Source organism: Sinocyclocheilus grahami, unplaced genomic scaffold (assembly GCF_001515645.1).
Source record: "Sinocyclocheilus grahami isolate Dianchi unplaced genomic scaffold, SAMN03320097.WGS_v1.1 scaffold595.1, whole genome shotgun sequence".
Taxonomy (NCBI): domain Eukaryota; kingdom Metazoa; phylum Chordata; class Actinopteri; order Cypriniformes; family Cyprinidae; genus Sinocyclocheilus; species Sinocyclocheilus grahami.
This window is the reverse complement of record NW_015505774.1, coordinates 741,099-762,100: the sequence shown is the minus strand read 5'-3', so window position 1 is coordinate 762,100 and position 21,002 is coordinate 741,099. Positions and strand designations below refer to the sequence as shown.

The 21,002-nt window shown below is 38.4% G+C and overlaps 5 protein-coding genes across 9 annotated transcripts in view; 2 read left to right on the top strand and 3 right to left on the bottom strand.

The window, feature by feature from the left end:
* Positions 1-3,386, bottom strand: part of ercc5 (excision repair cross-complementation group 5) — a 30,580-nt gene extending 27,194 nt beyond the window's left edge. The window contains exons 1-4 of one of the 2 annotated variants that reach the window (XM_016240625.1): positions 3,205-3,386; positions 1,398-1,500; positions 1,116-1,291; positions 917-1,032 (exon numbers count right to left, since the gene is read on the bottom strand). In XM_016240625.1, coding sequence (XP_016096111.1) covers positions 917-1,032; positions 1,116-1,291; positions 1,398-1,485 — 380 coding nt within the window. In that variant the 5' untranslated portion in view covers positions 1,486-1,500; positions 3,205-3,386. The remainder of the gene's footprint in view (positions 1-916; positions 1,033-1,115; positions 1,292-1,397; positions 1,501-3,204) is intronic. The other variant, XM_016240626.1, reaches the window with a different exon arrangement.
* Positions 3,387-4,427: 1,041 nt separating this feature from the next.
* On the top strand, positions 4,428-10,801 carry blzf1 (basic leucine zipper nuclear factor 1). The gene is made up of 7 exons (XM_016240627.1): positions 4,428-4,696; positions 5,545-5,621; positions 5,728-6,152; positions 6,701-6,900; positions 7,197-7,325; positions 9,075-9,294; positions 10,250-10,801. The coding sequence occupies exons 2-7, from the start codon at positions 5,597-5,599 to the stop codon at positions 10,433-10,435; spliced, it is 1,185 nt and encodes a 394-aa protein (XP_016096113.1). The 5' UTR covers positions 4,428-4,696; positions 5,545-5,596; the 3' UTR covers positions 10,436-10,801.
* A 1,177-nt stretch (positions 10,802-11,978) lies between these two features.
* Positions 11,979-15,331, bottom strand: trmt10c (tRNA methyltransferase 10C, mitochondrial RNase P subunit). Its single transcript, XM_071582310.1, is given in 6 exon segments — positions 11,979-12,678; positions 12,681-12,803; positions 12,806-13,166; positions 13,168-13,216; positions 13,218-13,367; positions 15,300-15,331. Coding segments are annotated over 5 exon segments (1,197 nt in total). The 5' UTR covers positions 13,322-13,367; positions 15,300-15,331; the 3' UTR covers positions 11,979-12,118.
* txnl4b (thioredoxin-like 4B) lies at positions 13,905-18,509 on the top strand. Its single transcript, XM_016240603.1, has 3 exons — positions 13,905-13,964; positions 16,142-16,293; positions 18,047-18,509. Exons 1-3 carry the CDS (start codon positions 13,905-13,907, stop codon positions 18,210-18,212), a joined length of 378 nt encoding a protein of 125 aa, XP_016096089.1. The 3' UTR covers positions 18,213-18,509.
* A 644-nt stretch (positions 18,510-19,153) lies between these two features.
* Positions 19,154-20,929, bottom strand: LOC107557254 (protein FAM172A). Of its 4 annotated transcripts, none has more exons than XM_016240609.1 (2): positions 20,789-20,929; positions 19,154-20,140 (listed from the first exon to the last, which is right to left on the bottom strand). In XM_016240609.1, the coding sequence occupies exon 2, from the start codon at positions 20,131-20,133 to the stop codon at positions 19,213-19,215; it is 921 nt and encodes a 306-aa protein (XP_016096095.1). In that variant the 5' UTR covers positions 20,134-20,140; positions 20,789-20,929; the 3' UTR covers positions 19,154-19,212. The 4 variants fall into 4 exon arrangements, with proteins under 4 accessions (XP_016096095.1, XP_016096097.1, XP_016096094.1 ...); XM_016240611.1 differs by having other exon boundaries at positions 20,797-20,929; XM_016240608.1 differs by having other exon boundaries at positions 20,793-20,928.
* Between the last annotated feature and the right edge of the window lie 73 nt (positions 20,930-21,002).

Genomic DNA, 21,002 nt, shown 5'->3' with positions numbered 1-21,002 from the left:
AAATAAATTTAAGGCAATTTATGACCCATTTTAAGAGCTGCGGAAGTAAAATGAACACAGTATGAGTGGGGTTGGACAATGTCTGTGGTAACATACAGTATTGAGCCATAAAATTACATGATTTAGAGTTCAGATACCGGGTTTCACAAAAACTAAAATCTTATACAACAGCACTTTGAGCCTTTATACCATTTTTATGAAAAGGGATAAATCAAGCATATAAATTGTCAATTTAAAACCTAGAAATATTACTGTGTTAATTGTTCAGATTTTTAGAAGGCACATTAACTTCTTTCTCTTTTACAACTCTGTGGGTTTGCTGCGTAAAGTTGATATTTGCTTTGATCTGACCATAATCACAAAGAAAGTCTTATTGGAAATGCAAATTCATTCTCTGCCACGAGGTGGCGCTTTAGGAGCGCTGAAAAATTGCGGTTTCCACCGGTAACGGCTGTACACAAAGCAGCTCCGCGCTCATAAACGCTGCTTTATCAGGAATTATAGGTAAAATTGAAATGCCAACTACACGTTTCTGAGGACAGTCGGTTCCCTTCAGATACATTCAAATAAAGACATCCGTTTTGACTTGAAACCTGCAGCGCTCATATTTATTCAATGGCATCATTGCCTTTTGAAGTTTGATCTGCATTTAAGATAGCCCATCGGGCAGAGTTGTGATACATTTTAGTAGCCCGACTGGAAAACACAATAGCCCCGGGACGTCGGGCTAGCCATTTCACGAGCCCTGTATTCAGTAATAAAATTAAATTTCAGACAGAGTAATTAGAAAAGTAATTTAAATACAATATTGATTATGTAATTAGTAATTAATTACTTTTTGAAAGTAACTTACCCAACACTGCTGAGCATGTTTTTCTTTGGAATATTGTCACTGAACATGATTTAGGACTCTTACCTTTGATCCCCTAAAGCTGCTTTGATGGCCTGTCTCTTCAGGAACGTCTGGAGGAGCTTCTCATTGGTCTGTTTGGACTCACGGCTCATTTCCTCCCTCCGCTGTCTCCTGATGGCCTGAGGATATTCAGGATGTTGAAGCATCATTCCCTGTTCCACGCTCAGGTTTTACATGCATATATAATGCTGCTAAAGCTCACCAGCGTCTGTTTCTTAAGCAGCGGTGCGTCTCCATCGTACACAAACACGGGTCTGATGCGGAAGAACAGCAGCTTACAGAGCCGATGGAAGAGCGTGAGGAGATGGGCGTTCTGAACCGCATTCCCATCGCGATCCCGCACACCTTTGACCGCCTGATTCAGCCAGATACTGATATCTATGACGAGTGAGTCATGGATCCAAACAGCCAAATTTATACAAACCCTATTGTTTACTCACAGAATGGTTTTCATTAAAAGAGTAAATCCTGCAATAAAGGATACCAACAGCTAAGATCTTCCCCTCTAGTGTTTCTGGATTGATGGGTTTTCTGGTGCTCTCCAAGAGTTTCCACAGTCCATGAACTCCCATCACTCCTGCTCACATCTGCAAAAAACATGATCAACTCACTCATCTTTAACTTCTACACAATGTAAAGCAGAACCATGACAAGAAAGGCCTATTTCCACCACATAAGAAAAAAAATGCTTCTGTAAACTGTATTTATGAGAATAAAAAGTCAAAATTATGAGAAAGCTACAATTATAAGAAAAAGCAGCAGTTATGAGGAAAAATAGCCAAAATGTACAAAAAGTAAAAATTCTGAGAAAAAAAAATAAATTATAAGGTAAAGTCAAAATGATGAGAAAAGGTTACAATAAAAAGATACATATCTAAATCATGAGATTAAAAAGTCATAACTATGAGGAAAAGTCTAAATAATGAAATAACGAGATTAAAATGGTCAAATTTATGAGAAGAAGAAGAAGAAGAAGAAGAAGAAGAAGACGAAGAAGAAGAAGAAATTATTGTTTTTTATTTTTATTTTGTATTAGTTCTATAAGGCTTTGGCAACTGTATATAGTTTGTATTAAATGTTGTTTTTTGCATTATATGCATAAATATGCATACCTGCTATCTGCTACACAAAAAGTATGTGTACATTTTAATCACAAAAAAAAATGTGAAGGAAATCTAGTCCTTCAGACGGTGATTAAAGTCAACAAATGAAGAAATTAGCATAGTTGTCCTTGTCTTTGTTTGCCGAGTAAAAACAGCAGCATTTAAAAGCTAGTGGTTGGAATTTAGGAGACTAACACAGAATTTCAATGATCACCGGCCGTTGTCCACAGAAATGTCACGTAAATTTAAAGCTCACACAATGCCACGGGACCTTACGGAGTCCTGCATCTTTAACTGACCTTCTGTAGCCTGTGTTTTTGAGGAAAACTGTGTCTCTTAGTGAAGGTTCTGGGAAAGGTGACATAACTAAAACTACTGTGCCATTATTGTACAATAAAGTTTCTCTTTTCAGACTTCCCATCAGCCTTTTATCGATCAAAAAGCACCAAACAAAAGATATCCTGCATATTGTTTAAATGGAAAAACAACGGCATTTCTGTAGATTTAAAGCAAAAATGCAAAAGTCAGGAAAGAGAAGTGGCAGGCAGGCACAGTCAGAGATGGTCACAATAGGCTCATTTGAGTTTTACAGGACCCTGTGAGAGTATTTAACAGGTCACCGGGTCATTTGCTTAGACGTGCTGTTCTCACATTCGTCCTGGATCACTGGTCGTGAGATCTTAACAAGTCATAACTATGAGGAAAAGTCTAAATAATGAAATAACGAGATTAAAATGGTCAAATTTATGAGAAGAAGAAGAAGAAGAAGAAGAAGAAGAAGACGAAGAAGAAGAAGTAGTAGTAGTAGCAGCAGCAGCAGCAGCAGTGTGACCCCACGACCTTTGGGTTCGCAGTCCGACTCTCTAACCATTAGGCACGATTGCCCCTTATGATTTACGATCTTATGATTTACCAAATCATGATTTTCTCTTGTGTGGCGGAAACTGTATTCCATACGACAGAGATTCGAATAGAGCAGAGTAAACTCTATGCAGGCTACTCAAGTAGAAATACACACAAATACATCAACAATACAGTGATAATAAATCTATTATTTGTGATTAAAATGAGTAAACAGTTAATATTGCAACAGAACGTTTCTGCGTACTGATGTTTCTAATAAGCTTATTTAATTGTAATATGCTTAAGAACAGTTGTTTAAATATTTTATACAAATCTCCCACAGACCTGCTCACAGAATCAGAACCATAACAACCGGTTGACGCGTTCGGGCGAGTCCCCGGAAACACGTACCGAACACAATAGTTCCGCCATTCATCCGTTCCGCCACCGGTGTTGCCAGATTGGGCGGTTGTGAATTTGATTGTGCGGATAAAAATTGGTTTGGGCGGGTGGACACAATTTGGGATGGTTTGTGGTCGGTTTTTGGCGGTTTTCAAGTAAAAGCACCAATATTGAGAAATATAACAATTAAAAATAACTATTTTTATATATTTTAAAATGTATCTGTAATCAAAGCTGAATTTTCAGCATCGTTACTCCAGTCTTCAGTGTCACATGATCCTTCAGAAAAAATTTGGGATGGTTTGTGGTCGGTTTTTGGCGGTTTTCAAGTAAAAGCACCAATATTGAGAAATATAACAATTAAAAATAACTATTTTAATATATTTTAAAATGTATCTGAAAACAAATCTGTATTCACAGCATCGTTTCCAGAGTCTTCAGTGTCATATTCTCCTTCAGAAAATCTTATAATATGAACGCTGTCTGTGATTGATTGGTTCTGTTTGTCAGCATTTGCGTGTGTTCCGATGAGCAGGAGAAATGGTTCTATCCAACACAATTATTCGCTAATATAGTCAATTTTGTCCACTTAGAAGCTTATTTTATGCACCGAATTTCTTGATAAGTAAATACAATTAATGTTTAAAAAAATGCACTTCAGAATCGATATTTTTATGTGAGGATCGAAAGTATCCATACTTAAGGATCGATCCGCCCATCCCTACTTTTGAATGTATAGCTGTATATTCAAGTGATCACTATGCCAGAGTGGCCTAAAATAATTGCACGGTAAAGAGTGACTCCACTCAGATGACAAGAAGCCTCTAATCTCTGTCACTCTAAAATCAGAGCACAGTTAAATAATTTAATCAAAATCGAAACTGAAAATGAGACTAGATTAGCCTCGCACAATATGTATCGATGAATGACACGGTTTTGACTGTCATGGTGTGCTCATGAACGAGTGTGAAAACACCTGCTAATTACGTTGCTTATTCCGATCACTTCTGTTGGGAACCTTTTGAATTTAAATGGTCTTATTCTGACTGTTTACATTGAAAATATGGAAATCGTCCCTGCAATCTGGCAACACTGTCCGGCCGCGATCAGCTGCTTCCGGTTTCAACATGGCGCTCGTGAGCTCGGCGCTCTGAGGTACGTGGCAAAATTCATTATGAAGCAGTAATCCTAACATTAATCCTTTAGGAAGTTCATTCATCTCGTCATTATTTTGTGAGATTTAGAGCTTTGCATGACATCCTCGGTTTTATTATCTAGAAGCAAGCGCTTGCTGTGTTACGCAAACGAACCACAAACCAGATAAACGAGCCCAGATAAACAGCGCAAAGGTCGAAACTCTCTTTATCAGCACGTGTTTATGTTTTGAGAAATGTCTCTATACATTTCTGTGCATAGACGTCTTCTCATTCCGCTGGTAAGTTAACTAGTTGTGTTGACTAACTAATGTAAACCGCCCATATTGTAGAACAAAGATGAGTTCATCAGGTTTGATCCAGTCAGGACAATAAACTCGTTTAACTTGATCAATCCTGATTAAATGAATGGTTATTTGTTTTTACTAGTCTGTTGATTTGTTAGTCACATTTTGATTCAAACTACTCCGAGGTCGTCTAACACTACTAAGCTAGTAAACAATAAAATAGTCAACGTGTATCTTGGAATTTCATTTAAAAATATACAATTTTGGCATGTGCTTATTAAAATATAATTGTTCTGCTCAGGAGTCATCTAGACTGTTACATCATAAGATTTTAATAAAAATCTACATTTTTGTATAACAATTTGCATAAAATATAACATTTGTTTATTAAAATATTTTCTGTGCAGGAGTATCTAGACTTTTGCCTCATAAAATTGTAATATCATTTTTAATATAATCTAAATATAAGTTTTGTACACAATTAGCATAAAAAATAGACAAATATAATTACTATAAATAAATTCTTAATTAAAATGTTTTTCTTATGGGCTGTGCAGGAGTCACATAAACTGTTGGATCGTATAAAAAAATATTTTTGCATAAAATGTCAAATTAGTTCTTTGAAATGTTATTTTTCTATGCATCTGTTGCAGCATTTAAAAAAATAAATAATAAAGTTTACATATAAATTTAAATTGTATTATGTAAAATAATTGTTTATTAAAAATGTCCCTGTGTAGAGTTCATCTGTTGCATTATACATTTTTATTTGAAAAAAAAATTGTATAGGATTTGCATGAAATATAACATCTGTTAATTAAAATGGGATTTTTCTTTTACAGGTGGTGCCTGTGTCATCTTGACTGGAGATAATAAGGGCCCCTGACTGCAGCCATGTCTACTGAAGTGATCGTCAAAGGTGAGTTCATCCGTCTGTCGTTTGCTGATATACAGTTCAGTAACTTCAGTCTGAACATCACACACGTGCAGAATACAGTAAATCTCTCTGATGTCTCCTGTCTCAGATGTGTCCGTGGTGGCGGTCCGTGGCCCTGGCGATGGCATGGAGACGGACAAGCCTCCGGTGGCCCCTGAGCTCTCCGCAGAGGCTCCGCTCCTGAAGATGGGTACTCCGAAGCACAGTCCAAGAGTGGTGGCAGCAGCGGTGCAGTCACCGGGAGTCTTGCACCTGGGGAAGGTGAGCAGAGACGCGTGTATGGAGGTGGAGGCCGTGAGGATCGTGGTTCCCCGGGCCGCTATCAGCCGGAGCACTCATGTGGGGCCTCACATTGAGGACAGAGGATCCCCTCAGCATGGGGATGAGCGTCCACCATCACCCTCCTCAGAGCCGCTGGACTACCGGAGCGCATTGGACAAACTGCAGAACTCAGAGCGCCGTCTGCTGCAGGACAAAGAGGGGCTGTCCAACCAGCTCAGGGTCCAGACGGAGGTCAGACACTCGCTTATACTGTGTAATAATCAATATAGAATGGCTTTATGTTTGCCACATACATTTCTGACTGTGTACACACAGTGGATGCATTAGTTTGACTTAGTGTGAAGGAGATCCTGTTCTTGTGTATCTATATAACCGTTTAAAAGTTGGTAGGGATTGGTTTTAATGTTTCTTCTGCTCACCAAGGCTGCATTTATTTGGTGCAGAAAATATAGTAAAAACAGTAATATTGTAAAATATTATTACAGTTTAAAATGTTTTCTATGTGAATATATTGTAGAATGTAATTTATTCCTGTTATCAAAGCTGAATTTTTTTTAGCATCATTAGTTGTGCTGCTTCATATTTTTGTGGAAACCGTGCTACATTTTATTTTTCAGGATTCTCTGATGAATAGAAAGTTCTAAAGACCAGCGTTTTATTTAAAATAGAAATCTTTTGTAATATTATAAATGTCTTTGATTATTGAATCGTTGTGCATGTTGTTATCCAATAGCATATGTTGATCTGGTCCGGTTTAATCGGGTTTAACGTGTTCTCAGGTGAACCGTGAGCTGAAGAAGCTGCTGGTGGCATCTGTAGGCGATGACCTGCAGTATCACTTTGAGCGTCTCGCACGAGAGAACAACCATTTGATCCTGGAGAACGAGGCGTTGGGACGGAGCCTGTCACACACGGCCGAGCAACTGGAGCGCATGAGCATTCAGTGTGACGTCTGGAGGAGCAAGTTCCTCGCCAGCCGGTAAGACTTAAATCAGAAACGTGGGATGTGTTACAAAACGGTGTGCTTTTAAGACCTATTTATTTGTTTTTATGTACATTTTTTTTAATAATTACTTATTGCAGTGTTATTTTTAACATTACAGTTTTTATAATATTTTTCATGTTTTTATATGCATATTATAGATAATAGTATGCATAATTAGCTCCCAGCTTAAGAAGTGTCAAGAACACATATGGGGAGAAAATGTTGTTTTTCTTTGATCATATTTTGTATTTCATGGAAAGAGGGTCATGCATGTGTGTTTGTTCCTGTAGTGTGATGGCAGAGGAACTGACCAATGCCAGAGGAGCTCTACTGCGGCAGACCAGAGACGCTCAGTGTGCCATTCAGGATCTGCTGCGAGAACGAGACGAGTTCTCCAGAGAAATGATGCACACACACAGGTGACGACATTTCCCTCAGTTCACCTCCAAAAACCAATAAAAACATTTCCTGACTGAAATAAAGTATACAAAATGTTGTTATTTCAGTTATTTACCAGGCAGCATTTCTAATAAAGTACTAAAATAAGTAAAACTAAAACTGAAAAAAGTAATAAAAACATTTAAAAGGCATAAAAGGCATAAAAAAACTAAGAATGATAAGAAGAAAAAAAATTATATATATATATATATATAAATTGTGTGTACTAAAGTAAGGCACCACAGGTGAATAGGGTAAAAAAAAAAAGTAACTAACAGATATCACCTATCAATCAACTTCCCCAGAACTGCAAGCATTTTTTTTTGTATTACAAGTTTTCTGAAATGTTATGTTTAAATATGCAAATGAGGCATTATTTAATTAAATATGCAGCAATTAGCAAGCATTTTCAGCACATAAATCTGAAATTTGGATAAAGCCAGGTTCATAATTCTGGTTTAATTTTGTTGACGTATTAGGATTAAAGGTTTTTCCAGAGGTTTTATCACTCCATAAACCAGAAAATACTGTCAACAGACAGAAAACAAATAAATTTTCACCATGATTTTAGGTATAAAATGTTGCATAAATCAGTGTGAATGATATATGAACAAACCCCTCAGTAAAAGCCTTCAGAATATAGAGATTAGGGCTGTCAAAATGACTGAAAAACTAAATTCGAATTTTCTACTTAAATGTTATCAAAATTCGAATTATATTCGAATTTAAAAGGCATCATTTCAGTTAGGGGGGAAAAAAACTTTTGGCTTCTCTCTTGAGGCCACAAGAGGGCGCATCGAGCAAAATATTATGCACGTTTCTTCAAAGCGTAATAAAATAACACGACTATCTTTGAAAAAAAAGTGCATAATGTTTAAAATAATGTTTATAAACCATATATAATTAATAAAGTTGCTTAAACAATTAGAAAAAACCCCAGCACCATGCATGTATGGACCGAAAACCAATCACAAAGAGTAGGCTACTTTCTTCATTTAAAAACATGAGATACAGTGGGATGGGGGAAAACCGCCATAACGTCTTTAGACATGTTTTTTAAAAGTTGAACTTGCATTAATTTGACATGGCTTTCTAAACATGGCGCTCTCTTGTGCAGAGACGAGAGTGCAACGCTGATAGATGTCCCTCTAGAAAATGTGATAAATATGCGTTCTTTGTGAACGGCTTGGTTTCAGTTTTGACGTAGACAACGTCATCACCACACTGATGCACTCGTTTTCCGCAATATATGAATGAACAACGTAGCAGCGCCGCATCTAGTGGCTTCAACTGGATAGGCTAACAAAAGCATTCAAATGCAATCAATGATGCATACACCGTCATCGCATCTCGTGCGCCACTGATAAGGCTGCCTGACGGCTATTCGACGAATATTCAAAATTCGAATTTTTTTTGACAGCCCTAATAGAGAGGAATAAAACTGAAAAGTTTGGCGTATGTAAGAGAAAAAAACTCTATAAAGATATGGATTGGAATTGAAATTACAGGTGCAAAATAGACCAAAAAACTGTCCAGTGCATGAAAAAACACTGGTCTTGCCTTGATTATACTAAAATAACTAATTTATGTTTAAATCAATGTAAAAATCATGCTAGTGATGAATCTGAGTGTTTCATTCAGCTGACAAAGTAATGCAAATGTAACTTCAAATGTTCCTTTCCCTATGATTTGTGTGGCTGGTGTTTTAATGTTTTGCACGTGATGTGCAGGTCTCTGGAGCAGCTGCTGGTGTCTCTGCAGTGGGGTCGGCAGCAGACGTATTATCCCAGTGCTCAGCCACTCAGCACAGGAGAACTGGCCGCAGCCAATCACAAGCTCGCAGATGCCATCAACTCACACCTGCTGGGAAACGTGGGCGGCAGCGGCGCCGTGAAGAATAGCCCGAGATCAGAGCTCTGCAACACACCGGCCGAGAAGATGGCTGAGAAGGTGCGCTCTTTCTCTGAGATTCTTCCTCAGATAATGAATTCATTCGAAATTAATGAATTAAAGAAGAAATTAATAATTAGAAATTGATTGATTAATAAGAAATGAATAAGACAATCAATAATTTGATTAAGAAATTGATTCAATAATATGAAATTAATTACAAATTAATAAATGTGACCCTGGACCACAAAACCAGTCGGAAGGGTCAATTTTTCGAAATTGAGATTTATACATCATCCGAAAGCTGAATAAACGAGCTTGTTAGGATAGAACATTATTTGGCCGAGATACAACTATTTGAAAATCTGGAATCTGAGGGTGCAAAAAAATCTAAATATTGAGAAAATCGCCTTTAAAGTTGTCCAAATTAAGTTCTTAGCAATGCATATTACTAATCAAAAATTAAGTTTTGATATATTTACGGTAGGAAATTTACAAAATATCTTCATGGAACATGATCTTTACTTAATGTCCTAATGATTTTTGGCATAAAAGAAAAATCTATCATTTTGACCCATACAATGTATTTTTGGCTATTGCTACAAATATCCCCCAGCGACTTGAGACTCCAGGGTCACAAATAATAATTAGATAATTAGAATAATAAGAAAGTAATTAATTAGAAATCACTAATTTTATTAATAAGATTTTAGATTATTGTAATAAAATACAGTAATAAGAAATGTAATAATAATTAATAAAAAATATATATATTATAAAAAATAATAATTAAGATAATAAATAATAATGTTAATTAGATTAATAATAAGAAATAACTAGAGTAATAATTAGAATAATAAGAAATAAGAATATTGTTTATATTATAATTGTTAATAAATATTTTAGTATAATATTTAAAAATGTATTAATAATAATTTAGTTTGAGAAAGCATTTCCAGGTCATTGCAGAAACTTGTTTTTGCCATTGAAAGCCTTCATGATTCATCTTCTTCAGGTGCTGCGGAGTTTAGACCCCATATCCTGCTCTGAGAAGGAGCCAGACCCGTCCACGTCTGACTCGGTTCATTCCCCGTTCCTGCCCAGTAAGAAGAGCATCGGCCGCTTCCACCCATACACACGCTATGAGAACATCACCTTCAACTGCTGCGAGCGCTGTAACGGAGAGCTCATCGTGCTCTAGACCATCACGACTCCAGATCAACACGTGCACCTTCAGTCAGTATTATGAGCGTTTCCTTCCGTGTGTGCTTCACGCCTGTTCTCATGAAAATACCAAAGAAAAATCTCACAAACTCCGCAGCAGATGCAGCGCTGAAGTTTTGATCTGCACAGATGATCTCACTGATCGTCTCTGTATGTGATTTCCTGTGTTTAAACGTCAGGCTCAGATGTGGAGGATGGTGGCGCACACGCGTTTGAGGTTTCTTAGACTGGACAGATTGATTTAATGGAGTAAATCTGTCATCGGTTATTCACCCTCCTCATGTTTCACACCTGCATGATTATATTTATTCACTCAAAAGTAAAAAAAAAAGTTTAATAATAAGAAATGAGTATAGTTAGAAATAATTTGATTAATAAGAAGAAATTAATAAAAAAAAATGTACTAGATTATTTAGAAATTAATAATTTGATTAATTAGGAAAAAAAATGATTATAAGAAGAAATTAATAATTAGAAATGATTAAAACGATAATTAGAATAAGAAATTAATCATTGGAAATTAATTATTAGTGTAATAATGAGAAATTAATAAGTTAGAAATGAATTCATAAGAAAATAATAATCCAATTTTTAATAATCCAAAATAATTCCAATCCAAATTGGAATGGTAAGAAATTAATAATTAGAAATGTTTTTACATACAGTGAAAGTAAATCAGATCCAAAATGTCAAAAAAAAAAGCACATTGAAAGTGTAATATGTGTGCAGTATTCCACATCTGAAAAGAAGCATCCTGCTAAACATCCCATGTTTGAAGTCATACGTGTGTGTGAAACGTGAGTAAATGACGAACTGCTGATGTAGATTTTAAAATGTTCTGTATGTTTATGGCTTTTGTTCTGTAAAAACAGCCAGAGAGAGGTATGAGCTTAGTGTGTAGGATTCATTTATATAATGCAGTGAATGATGATGCTGCTCTGTGATGTCTGTATTTGCACTGTATTTTCATATTTCATGAATGTTCTCTAGGCAGACATTTAAATGTTTTCCTGGACCACAGTGTATAAAGTGTTTTTAAAGCATTTCAAGAATATCTTCTCTATATTATCTCTCTCTTAAATTACCAAAATAAACAGTTTGGAGTGAAACCTTTTTCTTTTCTTGTGTATTTCTAAATGTATTTTTAATGCAATGATTCTTTGAAATTAAACCAGAAGATCATTTTCACTTTCCCTACCAGTTTAAAATAGTAAAACGTCACGGGCAGAGCTGAAACTGATGCCATCATGAATTTCATGAAACCCTGAACAGAACATTTCCAGCTCTATTTGTGGCCCAAAATTAAAGAAAATGGAAATTAGAATATACTTAAAGAAAATAAATCCTGTTTTTTTTTTTTTTGCACTGTCAATATATTCAAGACACTTTATTGAGAGCTATTTATAAAACATGGTTATATTTGTTGTGCTGCCTTTAGTTTATGCTGTATTATCATCGATGCATTACAAGAATGAGATGGTGTTTTCTGCAAACGTAAATAAAAATTATGTAAAAATTCTAATGTCCATAAATCAGGCCTGAATGAGAATTTAGTGTGAAAATGTACTTTTTACAAGAAAATACTATTTCAGTTGTCTTAAACAGTCATCTGAAATCATAATTTTTATTGATCAGTATCAAAAAAATGATACAATATTAATCACGATCCTCCCACCTTTTTTGTGGTTCTTGTTGTTTTTTTGTGTCCGTCTGTTTTGTTCTTCCTGTGGCTCTGAACTAGAGTGGGGACGTGGATCTCTGATGAATCGTTCCGGATGAAGCGACTCTTTGTGGTTCTCGTGACTCCTCTGCTCTGCTGGTGGAAGCCACTGTGTTTCCTCTTGGGCACAAACTCCAGCGCCTTCTGCCAGCTTCCCGTGTCCTTCCGCATGCTCAGGAAGCGGATCATCTGATCCAGGGTCAGATTCTTGGCTCCACAGTCTCAGTCCAGATACTCATCCAGTGGGAGTCGCGCCGTGGCCAGTTTGAGGCGTTTGGCGTTGGCCAGAGAAACGCCCGAGTGAATGGAGCGATCCACTCTGGCGCCAATGATGTACACCTTACTGTGATCGAACGTGTGCAGGACGTGCTGGGAATCGGCTGTCAGGTACACCAGGTCCTGCTGAGGAAACAGCTCCACATGACTGCGCTCAGTGGCTGTGATCAGCAGCTGGTCCCACGTGTGCGATCCATGGCGATTGTCATATGCACTGTCTGGCCGCAGAAGTGCAGGTGGAACGGGTCTGCGGCACGGCGGTTCCAGCCTTTGCTCTCCATCAGCTGCGCAGCGGTGTTCTCCATCTCTCTGCGGCTCATGTGCTGGTCGTAGCTCATGTCATAAACCAGGGCTGGCCGAAGTGCATGGCCTGCGCCACTTGCCAGCTGGGAAGGCAATCCATGGAGCTGCTCCAGATCTTCAGCAGGAAGCTGTTCTTGGGTTCCTCTCGATTAAATTCTCCATCCGATTCCCTCTCAGATTTCCTCCTCTCCTGTTTCTCCTTCTTGGAGATCTTGTATGACTCCTTAATAGCGAGAAACTTCAGGTATTTCTTCTTGGCAGACTTGGTGATCAGTTCAGTGAGAGCTTCCAGCTGCTCGTCTTTGATGTTCTTGGGAACAAACTTCCCCGCCTGATGCCACATCTCCACCAGCTCACGGTTGGATTCCAGCGTTGACTGATTCGGGCTTTTGCTCTCCTCCTGCAGCACATTGAGATCTCATCACTGACTTCCCCAAATCCAAATCTGTTTTCTGCGAAGTCTTTCCTGGCGGTCCAGCTGGAGCTGAAGGGTCTGATTGTGATGCGTGGCTTTCTGAAGCAGCTGCATCTCACGGCCAGTGAACACGAGCGCAGGAACATCATCACTGCACTTCCAACACCTACAGCATCACAACGATGTCTGGATCACCAAAAAAAACAAACAGCAGGGCCATGATTGAGTTATGATACAGGACTAGTTAGTCACACTCATACTGCAGTGAATATTTATAGTTATAATGGTTATAATTATAATGTTTATAGTTATATTTCTTAAATAGCTTTATGCTTAATTTGTCACAATTTATTAGTATATCATTTACATGTATATAATGTTTTTTTATTATATTATGATACTTTCAAATTATTTTTTTTAAATGGACAATTTATATAATTTTTATATTATGTACTACACACACACACACACACACATATATATATATATATATACACACACACACTGATGAGTCATTACATTATGACCAACTATCTAATGGCGCTTTTCCACTGCATGGTACGGCACAGCTCGCTTTTATAACCTGTAGGACCTCTGGTACCATAATGTCAACAGCAGGTCCTCCAGTTCCCATACATTGCGGAGTGATGGTGATGTTGTGCAAACCTGCTTTTCGATTGGGTTCATGTCAGGTGAATTTGGAGGCCAAGTCATTAACAGAAATTCACCATCATGTTCCTCAAACCACTCCTTGACGATTCTGGCAGTGTGGCATGGCACATTATCCTATTGGTAATGGCCATCACCGGCAACAAACACAGTTGCCATGAATGGGTGCACTTGGTCTGCAACGATGTTCAGATACCTAACAGCTGTCAGGGATTGTGCCATTGGGATAATGGGGCCTAAAGTTTTCCAAGAAAACATCGCCCACAGCATAACATCGCCACTGCTGGCCTGTGTCCGCCCAACAGTGCATCCAGGTACCATAACCTCTGTTGGTAATCGGTGTATCTGCACTCGGCCATTGACGTGATGCACCAGGAATCTTGATTCGTCAGACCAGGCCACTTTCTTCCAATCATCCACACTCTAATCTTGATGATCTTGAACCCATTTAATGCTTTGTTGAGGGAGCATGTGGATTCGGCTGGGTTGATGGCTACGCAGGCCCATATACAGAAGGCTGCAGTGAACTGTGTGCTGTGACACACTGCCCTGGTCACCACTATTGTAGCTGCTGGTGATTTGTCACACGGTGGCCTTGTAGCCACTGTGAACAATGTGCGACAGTTTCCGCTCCTCTCTGGCAACAATAAGCTGTGGACGGCGGTTCGTCGTTTGGCTATCCATGCACCACTTTTGATACATACTCACTACAGTGGCACGTGAACAACCCACAAGGCACACTGTTTCTGAGATCGAAGTTCTGAGGCACCGTGCCATCAATTTGTCCTTTATCAAACTCCCACAAATCAGCAGCTTTTCCCATTCTGACACCAAACACTCTACTGACCAAAAGCCAGTCCTCGGGTGATGTATATACTGCTCTGTGAACTGCACCAGCGGCACCATTTGGTTGCTAGGCATGCTCATTGGTCCTAACATAATGGGGGTGGTCATAATATAATGGCTCATCGGTGTGTGTGTGTATATATATATATATATATATATATATATATAATTTCCACTGGGAATTTCAGATAATTTTCCCTCCAATCAACCATATGAAACGGACACAAACAATACATTTTTGATTACAGTAAAAGAGTCTGAACATTTCCTTTGTTACTGGCCAGGAAAAAAATAGTTCATACAGTGGAATGTTGTCATATTGTGTGGTAAGTTGTCACTGTTAACCTGCAATTAATGGAACAGCTAATTTTAAAGACTAAATATTAGCTATATATATATATATATACTATATTATGAAACAGCAAAAATGTTAACGGTATCACAAAAACAATGTTTGACCTAAATGAAGGTCTAATTTTAGTTTGAGGGGCAAAATTCACAAACACACACACAATTGCAAGATAGGGCTGATATACGTTTGAAATTATAACAACAATTAACTCTGCCAGAGAAAGCAAGTAGGCCTATTTATAACTCAAACCTGATAATTACAGATAGTGGTTCTTCTCAATTCCAGTCCTGGGGACTCACTGTTTGCACATTTTGTATGTCTCTCTTATCTGACACAATCAATTCAGTTCACAAAGCTCTGATCTGAATCAGGTGTGTTAAATAAGGGAGACATGCAAAATGTGCGGAACAGGGGGTCTACAGGACTGGAATTCAACCAGTGGTTACAGAGATATAACAGAACCGTGACAACTGGCCCCGGTCTCCTCTACATCTGTAATCACATTCACACACATTAAAGTAACATCAATATACCATGTCAGATACATTTCTGTATCTTCACTCGGAAGTCACTGGACCCTCAAAAGGACACACGCTGCCTGCTGTCATGTGGATGTCGGTGTGCAACAATAAAAGCTGACCGTGCAGAAAGCTGCATTCGTTTATTAAATGAGCTGTCTGTAACTTAATTGAATATTTAAAAAAAGATGTTTGAATGCGCAAATGTGCTAATATTTGTTAATGCAATTTAAAAGAGTAGAATACGTAATATCACTAACAGGAACAACATTTATGTTGAGTTGTGTACAGAGTGTAGGAACTATTGATAGCGTTTCTAGTCAGCTCATATATAGCGGTGCGCCACACTCTAGTAAACATCCGGTGGAGTTCACGCGTGCATTCCCGATATTGAGTTAATTTTGTTCATAATTCTGGGTGAATTAATTTAAAGCGTCATGAACTGTTACTCAAATATATATTGACCCCTTGGTAAATATGATCAAAGAAAATAAATCTTTCATTCAAAATATTCACAAAAATCTAAGCTTTCATTGAAGTATGTTAAATATGGTGAAATATGGTTGTATTTGTGTTATTGACAGCTGTCAAAGACGGCTCATGATCTGAGTAACATGGCCAACATTTATCTGGTGGATGTGGACACGGTGCCGGTTTATACCAGATACTTTGACATCAGCTTCATTCCCTCAACAGTGTTCTTCTTCAACGGACAGCACATGAAGGTTGACTATGGGTGAGTGTTGATACATATGGGCTCTTTTTTTTTCTATATGTTATCCATTTAAATTGGATGTGACATCACTTTCTGTGTTTATTTGTGTGTTTACAAGAGACACTGTTTTTTCCTGGTACATCAAGTTTGCATTCAATGCAAGATCAAATCATTTTCATTTGATTTCACTATTAATGTGATAGTCACATTAGTCACACACGTTTGTCTCGGAGTCAAAGAAAACAGGATATGTTTTTGCAAAAATGTACAAACACAGGATATGTGGTTAAAGTGAGACGTTTAAAGGGGTCATATGATGCGATTACAATTTTTTCTTTCTCTTTGGAGTGTTACAAGCTCTTGGTGCATAAAGAAGATCTGTAAAGTTGCAAAGACTAAAGTCTCAAATCCAAAGAGATATTCTTTATGAAAGTTGAGTCAACCACGCCTACCTAAAACGGCTCATTCGAACACCACCGCCGCCATGTCGTGAAGGAGCTGTGTTTCGTTGTGAAAGTGAAACTACTTAGTTTGGCATTTCAAAAGAGGACGATATCCGCTTCGTCATGCCTAGAGCTGATCCGTACGGTCGCTGAGGAAATACATTATCTTCGCGCTGTGGATCGGCTTTCATCGTGGACGAAGCGGAGTCCAGCCCGGGGTCATCACATGTGGTTGCCGCAAGCCCGCCGGACGCTCCGGCGAATCAGCCGGCCGCACCATTCTCAAGCCCGCCCGCCTCTGCTCACTCTAGCCCTCCGGCCATTCCTCACTCTAGCCCCCGTCCTCTGCTCAATCTAGGCCGCCGTGTGTGAAGCTTTTTTGTTGTGAAAGCGAAATTACTTTGTTTGGCCTTCCAAAAGAGGACACGACTAGAAATCAGTGGTTCAGTTGTATTTACAACACTGTTCCAGAACAGTTCAACCCAAATATTCAGATGTGTGCAGCACATTTTATGGAGGACTGTTTCCTGATCCTGGTAGAGTAGACTACAATGCCGGCTGTTCTGACTCACAGACTGTAAGTACGTTTTTTTTTTTAATTTGAAGAATTTGCCACTGATGATTCAAACGTGAGTTTTGAGCAGTGTAGAGTAGGGCTTGTTGTTTGTCATTTCTCCGATCACAAATGCAGACATGGTTTTATGTTTAAGTGGCACGATGCAATGCAACGTGTAAAAAGAGAGTATAAGTCATTATAATCCGTAATTAGGTCCCCACTGGATGCAACAAATGCCTCGTTTATAATGGGTTTTAATGTTTTTGAATCGTCGTTCTGGCCTGACAGGGCATCACAATATGGTAAGGGACGTAACATTTCCATCACACGCTTGAGGTATTCGGCCAATCACAATGCACTGGATAGCTGGCCAAACAGAGCACACCTCGCTTTTCAGACCGATGAGCTTTGTAAAAATCGACGCGTTTCAGAAAGGCAGGGCATAGAGGAGAAACAAAAATGTACAGTATGTGGAAAATGTTTTTTTTTACCTTAAACCGCATAAACACATTTCATTACACCAAATACACAAAATAATGTTCTTTTTTTAGCAACATCACATGACCCCTTTTAAAATTAACTTCTGTTGAAATGGATGTTTCCAAAGAAGTGTTTGGAAACAAAAAAAGATAAATTTGATGCATAAGTAATCATGGTATTTCATGTTCTGGCACATACTTTTCAGCGGTCATAATTTCCTCTTTAGCGGTTTAATTGATATTTCACTGAAGTTGTTCATATCACTCCACTCAGATTTTGATTTATTTCCATTCAGATCTCCAGATCATACCAAGTTTGTGGGAAGTTTCAAAACCAAACAGGACTTCATGGATCTGATTGAAGTGATCTATCGAGGCGCCATGAGAGGAAAACTGATCGTCCAAAGCCCAATCGACCCAAGAAACGTTCCCAAATATGATCTACTGTACCATGACATCTAGCATTGAGTTTTACACAACAGTATTAGAGTCAAGAATCACGTCTTCTGACAGAGTGACTAGTTAAAGTGAGCTTTGTCAGGATGTAGAGTTTCCTGTGGAAATTACAATCTGATGTATTTATTCTGCGTATTGTGAAATTTTTGTATGATGTTTTCAAAGTAAAGCATATTGATTTTACACTTCTAGAAGTTTAATGACACTGATGGTAATTTTAAACTACTTCAAACTATTTTTTCAGTTCTATTTGACTACTTTTACTACTTCATCAGATTTGGAGTAATGTAGCATTATATAATTTGCTCACCAGTGGACCCTCTGCAGTGAATGGGTGCCGTCAGAATGAGAGTCCAAACAGCTGATAAAAACATCACAATAATCTACAAGTAATCCACACGACTCCAGTCCATCAATTAATATCTTAAGTCAAGTCAAAAGCTGCATGTTTGGAAACCCCCCATCCCCATCCCGACGTTTTTAACTTCTGGCTAAAATGCCATATTCCATAATAATGCTTCCTGCAGTGAGGAAGCATTATTATCCATCCCCAATTGTCCTCTCACATCAAAATCCACCAACATTTTTGTTTAGAACCGTTTTGGCTTGTAAACGGTGCTTGATCTGTGCATATTTCTCTTCTGATTTAGACCATATGACTTTTTCACTGGAGGAAGCGTTATGGATTATAGTCTCGTATTTTGTAAATGTCTTATTGATGGACTTGTTTCATAAAAACATGCAGCTTTTTGCTTCACAAGACATTAATTGATGGACTGGAGTCATGTGGATTATTGTGATGTTTTTATCAGCTGTTTGGGCTCTCATTTTGACGGCACCCATTCACTGCAGAGGATCAATCGGTGAGCAAGTGATATAATGCTACATTTCTCCAAATCTCATGAAGAAACAAGTCTTTTTTTACAATAATCAGACAGAAATGATCATTTTGATGCAAAGTCTTTTATTTATTTCAGAAACCCTTCAGGTCAGTCCATTTGTGTGATCATATCAAATTGTTGTTTTGGTCCTTTGCACGGCTCTTACTCCTGGTGATGATTTCAAATGGAGTTGGCGTGGCTTTAGGTTTGATGGTCTTGCTGAAGAAGCGAAAAACAGACTCCATGCAGATGGTAGGCGCAGAGTCGTGGCACTGAGTACCTGCGGAAATCTGCGGGCAACCGGCCTTCAGAGACCCGACGGAGCGATTCAGGGGTTTGGTGCTGAGAATCCAAGTTCTGGAGTGGGATTTCAGCCAGTCGCGTCCAGCCTTTCCCAACGGCTGATGCCACAGGTTGTGAGACGAATCCAAGAAAGCCACAGCCTTCACACGACGCTGAACCTCTTCAAGCTGATAGCAAAGTAGATCCACAAAAGCCAAGCCTCCATAGCCGTGAGCGACCACAAAAATGTGCTCAGCGGAGCTCCGGGAAACTAAGCGTTCCCAGACCAGATGGACGTGATGTTCTAGAGTTTTCCCACCCTCGTTAGGGTTCATTATGATAACGGCACATGACTCCAGCGCAGCCCAGCGAAGATACGGGATCTGACTGCCTCGCTCCAGTCCCTCGTGAGCAGAAAGCTTCCAGCTCCACACTCCGCTCCGCACTGTTCCCCAGTCCTGAATCAGAACCAGAAGACTCCCAGGTTGATACAGTGCTCCTGGACTCATGAATACAAAACCGTCCTCCTCGAGATGCACCCTAATAAGGTGAAAGTTCCTCTCTAAGAGGTCGTACATGTGCTGAGTGATGTAGTGACAGAGGCTGTGATGTTCCCGTTCGGTTCCACGGACGTCATCAAGTCTGAAGGTGAACCTGTAGGGTTCACAGGTGACTTTGTGTCGCAGTTGACCGTCCTCAGAAAATGAGTATGGAAAATCCGATTGAATTGGATTACGGCTCGAGTCTGAGCACTCCAACATCATGTGGCACCTGAAATATAAATATATCTGTAAAAGTCTGGAATCAGGATTTGCTCACCAAGACTGCATTTATTTAATCAGTAAAAACAGTAATATTGTGAAATATTAATACAACTTAAAATAGTTTTTCTATCTGAACAGTCAAATGTAATTTATTTCTGTGATCAAAGCTGAATTTTCAGCATCATTACTCCAGTCTTCAATGTCATATGATCCTTCAGAAACCATTCTAATATGCTGAATTGCTGCTCAAGACACATTTCTGATTATTATCTTACCCTAAACTTTTGAATAGTAGTATATCATAGTTTCCACAAAAGTATGATTCAAAATGCATTGACAAAAATCTGAAATGTTTCTTGAGCAACAAGTTTCTTCAGCTTTGATCACAGGAATAAATTACATTTGACAATATAGTCACATAGCAAACATTTTAAATTGTAATAATTTCTCTGTTTTCACTGCCTTTATGATCAAATAAATGCAGCGTTGGTGAGCAGAAAATATTTCTCTCAAGACATAAAGAAAAATCCTATTTAATACAATCTTGTTTGAAAAAATGCTTTATAAGCCATCATTCATCTGATTTGACTTTAAATTCTGAATAAAGCATTTGTTTTTATAAATTTACCCAATGGATACTAATAAAGAAGATTACCTACTAACACTGTAGTCTGAGGACTTGCTAAAGTTATTCCTGATGTAGCTCCTGACTGCTGAGATGTGTGCTATCAGTGATCATGTGACAGGTGTTTCTGATTGACATGAGGGTGTGGCTTCAGATGTTTAGGGAATACTAGGGCACTGCAGTGCTTACCATGCAATAATGTATACCATGTGTTCTCAACTCTGGCCCTCGAGATTCAGAGTTG